The sequence below is a fragment of the Mauremys reevesii genome, linkage group 26 (genome assembly GCF_016161935.1).
Source record: "Mauremys reevesii isolate NIE-2019 linkage group 26, ASM1616193v1, whole genome shotgun sequence".
NCBI classification, from domain to species: Eukaryota; Metazoa; Chordata; order Testudines; family Geoemydidae; genus Mauremys; species Mauremys reevesii.
The window spans coordinates 12613433-12619207 of record NC_052648.1 but is presented as its reverse complement, the minus strand read 5'-3'; the positions used below and the strand labels follow the sequence as shown (position 1 = coordinate 12619207).

General features: G+C 54.1%; 1 protein-coding gene across 1 annotated transcript; it reads left to right on the top strand.

The window, feature by feature from the left end:
- The first annotated feature begins 1997 nt into the window (after positions 1-1997).
- Positions 1998-5568, top strand: LOC120391549 (protein ANTAGONIST OF LIKE HETEROCHROMATIN PROTEIN 1-like). Its single transcript, XM_039515276.1, has 2 exons — positions 1998-2257; positions 3947-5568. The coding sequence occupies exons 1-2, from the start codon at positions 2114-2116 to the stop codon at positions 5063-5065; spliced, it is 1263 nt and encodes a 420-aa protein (XP_039371210.1). The 5' UTR covers positions 1998-2113; the 3' UTR covers positions 5066-5568.
- Positions 5569-5775: the final 207 nt, after the last annotated feature.

Sequence of the window (5775 nt, the reverse complement as noted above, 5' to 3'; positions counted from 1 at the left end):
CTTTGTCAGATTCTCCTTTTATTTGTGTGGGGTTTACACAGAGCAGCTGGGGACAGAAAAACAAGAAGCGAAGGGGGGGAGGAAAAGAGATGTCAAAGCCACACACAGTGGGAGGGGTGAGACCAGAAACTACTTTTACTTACATTTTTTTAAAATTGTCTGTTTTGCTTTAATCTTTGTAATCCCCCTGGAAGATGAAAGACGATAAAAGTATGTGTAGTTTACAACATACCCTGAGACACTTGGGAAGGACACTATGTCCATGGACGCTGCATTATATTATACTTTGCACTGGGGAAAAAATTGGGACTGGAACTTGCTCTTCTGATCATCCAGAAACACGCGCTTCCAAGACACTGGATCTTGTTCATTTGTTAAAATTCAGAATTGGCTGGCGAGGAAAAGCTCATCGTCCACATTCATATTAATGATTGTGCCATGTTCTCGTCTACATAGGATCCTTCACAATTCTCTCAGGCTGTGCTGCAAATTAAACACTTCCGTTAATCGGGATTCAGTCAATGACCAGTTTTTAGCATTTCACAGTTTATCCAGATGCTGGTTGTGCAGCTGTGAAGTAAAACAGAAATGTACAAGACAGGCATTTTAAGCCTAATCCTATACTCTTGTTATTAACTTTAAGCACACGAGTGGACCCACAAAGTTCAGAACAGACCCACTGAGTTTGATGGAATCATCACAGTTCAGGGCAACTGCACTTGTATTCCTGATCCATGGTCCATTCCAGCAAGAGCACCCGCTCTAGGCTCCTGGCTCCTCAGCCATCATCTCTCTTGGGCAGAAACCTGCCTCTCTCCTGACCTGGGTTTTTCCAGGCTGCACAGTTCCCTGCGTACACTAACCTGGCCAGTGTCTGCACTTTGCTCTCTCCTCAGAGTCTGCGAACAGTTCTAATTGCCCACAGTTAGTTATAAGGTTCACTCAGCCCAAGCAAGTGTATTTATTCTTAAGGTGAAAGCATTACAAAGAAAACATTCAAACAATAGAAGAACTCCAGATCCTGCTAATAAGCTTCCCAGACCTCACCCATGGAAGGACTTCCAAGTTCCAACCCGTTCTAGGAAGGATTGAGACACCCCATGCACAGAAGGTCCTGAGTCACTTTAAACTCAGGCTGTTTATCCAAACGTCCTTTCTTTGTCTGTTGGTCTCTGGAGAATCCAGTTTGGATCAGTCCATGCAGCCTCTCCAGGTAGTGGCACCTCTCTGGAGGTGTTACAACCTGAGTGAATTTGGCTAATCAACCCCCCCCCCCCACACACACACACACACTGTTCTTAGTTCCTGGAGGGCTCTGGTCACCCTTCCCCATGAAATTACTTACTGTCTCTGGCCGTCCATGGTACCTATACTCAATACAGTAAGATCTCCCAAAGATATTTCAGGCAACTGCCATAGCTGTCAGGATTAAAATTAAGCACATGCATAAATCTTTGCAGGAGCGCTGCCTAAGACTGGGACTGTAGCGTTATCAGCCACCCATTCCATTAACCCTTTGTTCAGGCCAGGATTTCGGTCAATCCTGTCTAATGCCTATAAGCAGCATTGGCTGTATGAGTCAGTTTGGAAGCTAGAGAGTCAGAGAGAACCACAGGGTCTGTCTGCATCTAGCTGCTCCAGGAGCAACCCCCCACTTTGCAACTGAGCCCTGTCTCCCTGTGCTGCGCGAGGCTTTGCAAAGTCCATCTCTCCCGCCCTTTGATTTTTAAAAACCAATCGCCTCGGCGTTAAAACGGGAGCAGTCGGCGAGCTCAAGCCTCCATTGAGGTTTTGTAAATAGATATTTACCAGGGAGCATCCGGAGAAATACTTGTATGTACTGGGGGGGGGGGGGTCAACTTCCCTGCAGCCTTTGCAACCCCCGCAGCGCAGCAGCGTGTTGGTGGCTGGAGCCCCGGACGGGGACCCGGCCAGGCGAGCCCCTGGTGCGTTTACACGAGCCGGAAGCGTGTCCCGGGCTGCCCGGGCGCGGGAGGCAGAGACCAGCAGAGGGAGCTCCGCTGCCGAGCCACCTTCCCCTCCCCTCGGCCGGGCTGTGACCGCCGCTCTCCGGCAGTTCACTTCCTGCGGGGGCCGGGCTCCGGGTTTGAAAATGCGGGAGTCGCTGGTGCTGCTGCTGCTGTACCTGGGGAGGCAGCGGGCGGGGGCCGGGGAGATGGCCGGCCGCGGGGACGGGGCGCAGCGGGCAGCCTGGCTGCGGCAGTACTACACGCAGAGACAGAAGAGGCTGATGACGGTAAACGCCTTGGCCGGGGCCGGGGCCGGGGCGTCCGGGCACCGAGCGCTCAGCTGTCCGGGGGCCGGGAGCCCCGGGGAGAATCCAGCTGTGGCGCATCTGGGCGGCGGGGTCGCGCTGAGTTACGGGCTGATCGCGCTGGCAGGCCGCTGTGGGGTCAGAGTGGGGAGTGGGGGGGAGGAGGACAGGCCAGGGACTGGACCAGGATTAGGGGCGGAAGTGGGGCGACAGGGAGTACAAAGATACGAGAAGGGAAATGGGGGGGGGGCACAAGGAGAATGGAGGAAAATCTGGGAGGGGGTAATAATTTAACACTTTTAAACCGCACCCCCCATCTAGAAAACTTGGGCTGAGGGGACCAGCCCCTGCAGACAGAATAAAGCCCCTTTCCTGTTATATTCGGCTAATTCTCCTTTCGTGCCCATCCACGAGCTCAGCCAGGACCATGAGGCTGAATAAAGACTTTCCACCACGTTCTGCCTCCTAGAGCTTCAGGGCTTCCTTAGTAATCACCAGACCAGCTACCAGGTGGAATGGGCAGCTCCAATGCCGGTTACCAAAGGGTGACCAGATGTCCCGATTTTTGGGTCTTTTCCTTATAGACGCTCCTATTACCCCCCACCCCCGTCACGATTTTTCACACTTGCCGTCTGGTCACCCAATGATTGTTTTGTTTTGTTGTATAATCCAATTTAAAAACAATGATTAAACCTGAATGTTAAAACAAAAATAAAATGTACAAAACGTGGGAAAAGCTGAAATTGGAACATTGCGATTGACCCGAAACGGGTTTTCCCCCCAGAAAGTTCGTTTTGTGGGCCACTGTGACTTTTCGTCCCCATTCGGAATGAAATGTTTTCAAATTTTCTGCAGAAGAGAAATTCCAAGTGTCGCCCAGCTGTAGCGATGCCGTTCTGCCCGCCTGGAGCTCTCAGTGGGCTGCAGTGTTGTGTTTCGCACCCTGGCCTTGTCTGCTCCGTGCTGGTAAACGGCGGCTGTGGTGCATCCCAAAGGGGGCTGGGGACGGAGGGAGGAGCGGGCTAAAGGAGTTACCTAGAGAGAGAGAGAGGCAGGGTATGTATAATACCTCATAGGCCTTTGACACTCATTGGGTGAAAGCTGATATAGGGCTGTAATAATACCCTGCTCTTACCTAGCACTTCTCATCCATGGATCTCAAAGTGCCTTACCAAGGAGGTCAGTATCATTGTCCTCATTTTACAGGTGGGGAAACTGAGGCACCAACAGGCAAAATGACTTGCTCAAAGTCACCCAGTAGGTCAGTGGTAGACCCAGGAAGAGAACCCAGGTGTCTTGAGTCCCAGACCAGTGCACCACCCACTAGGCCAGACACTCATTCCTTTCAGTTAGCTTGGCATTCATGTAGACAGCCTGATACAAGGGGCTGGGCTGAGTGCCAGGGATGACTGAGCTCCAGAGCCAACTCAGTGACTAACTGGGTGGCCTTGGGCAAGTCACTTAACACCTTGTTGTGTCAGTTTTCCCCCTGTGTCCAGTAGGGATGATGCTGACCCAGTACCCAGGGATGCGGAGAGGATGAATTGATTGTCTGTGCAGCACGTTGGCTGGTTGTAGATGCAGTGCTGTAACAGTGCTGAGCAGTCTCACATTCCAGTATACGTGTCTGGAAGGAAATGCTGCCTCATGCCTGTAATTGTCAAATTTCAGCTGCTGATTGCCCGCCGGAGGAGATCCAGCTGTTACTTCCACCCACGCTCATGGCCCAGCTTCCGGAACGCTGACTGGTGGGAACGGGTGGTCCTGAAAGACTTCCAGCCTCGGGACTGGCTGGAGAAATTCCGAATGTCCAAGGAGACCTTCTTCTATGTCTGCAACCAGCTGCGACCCAAGCTGTCCCACCCGAGTGCCCAGCCCCACCCGGTGCTGCCTCTGGAGCAGCGGGTAGCCGTGGCCGTTTGGCACCTGGCCACCAATGTAGAGTACCAGACAATCAGCCCCCTCTTTGGGGTGGGTCCGTCCACAGTGCAGAACTGTGTCAAGGAGGTCAGCTACGCCATTGTGCTGCTGCTGAAGCCGCTCTACCTCCGGCTGCCCAGCGAGCAGGAGCTGGAGAACATGGTGCGGATCTTCAGTGCCCGCTGGGGATTCCCACACTGCATCGGTGCCTTGGACAGCCTCCATGTCCCCATCCACGCCCCTGCGCACCTCGGTGCCGACTACTGCAACAGCCAGCGCTGGCATTCTGTCCTCACGCAGGCCACGGTGGATGGGCTGGGTCAGTTCTGGGACATCTGCGCCGGCTTCCCCGGCAGCATGGAGAACAGCACCGTCCTGGAAAACTCCAGCTTGTGGGTGTTAGCCAGGGAGGGCCGCCTCTTCCCAACCCCCCTGAAACATTTCATGGGGAGGGCACAAAGGTACGTCCTGTTGGGAGATGCCTCTTACCCGCTGCGGGACTGGCTCCTCAAGCCTTACCCCGAAGACGGCACCCTCACCCCACAGCAGCTCCAGTTCAACTATCGCCTGAAGCGAGCCCACAGCGTGATCGAGAATGCCTTCCTGCGCCTCAAGGCCCGGTGGCAGTTCCTCCTGAAGTGCGACGACTGCAGCCTGGACCTGCTGCCCACGGTCATACTCGCCTGTTGCACCCTGCACAACGTGTGCGAGGCCCACGACAGCCCCTTCAATGACGAGTGGCTGGAGGTGCTGGAGCCCGCCGAGTTCTCAAAGCCCTGCCAGCCTGCGCCCGTGTCCATGGACGACAGCGGCGCCGAGGAAGTGCGAGAGCTGCTGTGCGAATACTTTGAAAGCTACGGAGAAGGCTGATTGCTACAAAGCAATGCCGCATGCGCTCCCGCTCTCAAGCTTTCAGTAACTCCAGTACATCTGACGTTGCCCCAGCAGTCAAAGGCTACTGAATGGGGACTGTCACTGCCACATGCTGCAGAGCCTTTTCCGTGGAATAAAGGTGGCTGGGGGATTGGTAAGGAGCCAGCCCTTCCCGGCTCAGCCACCAGTTCCAGTCCAGAGGAGGTCGGCCGCGTTGTGCTAAACCATTCTTCGCCTTGGGGTTTAGACGATCTTGTCGTGGTCCGTGAGCTGTAAATAAAACAGGGGCTCTAGGATTGGACAAAAAGAGCGGTGCATATTTTTTTTGCTTTCTTTACGAATAAATCGGGCTCAGGGCGATGGGGAAAGGACACGGAGCCTGTCACGTCTTGGTCCCTGGTATGAAGCCAGCCTAGGCTGCAGGCTGGCAGTCAGGGAAAGTTACCAGCTGCTGAGTTCTCAGTGGCCTGTGGGAAAAGGTGGGTGGCTCTCAGTTCAGCAGACAGGCGTCCTTCACCCAGTGCTACTGTTACTGTTGGCACAGTGTCACCTGCATGGGCAGCCTCAGCAGCAAGCGCCTAGATGCCGTGCTGATGGGTGCTCCAGAAACACATCAGCAGAAAGGCCAAAGGATGGAATAGGCACTATTGTCTGAATCACAATAGCATCTGGAGGCCCCAGCCGAGGACAGGGCCCCATTGTGCTGG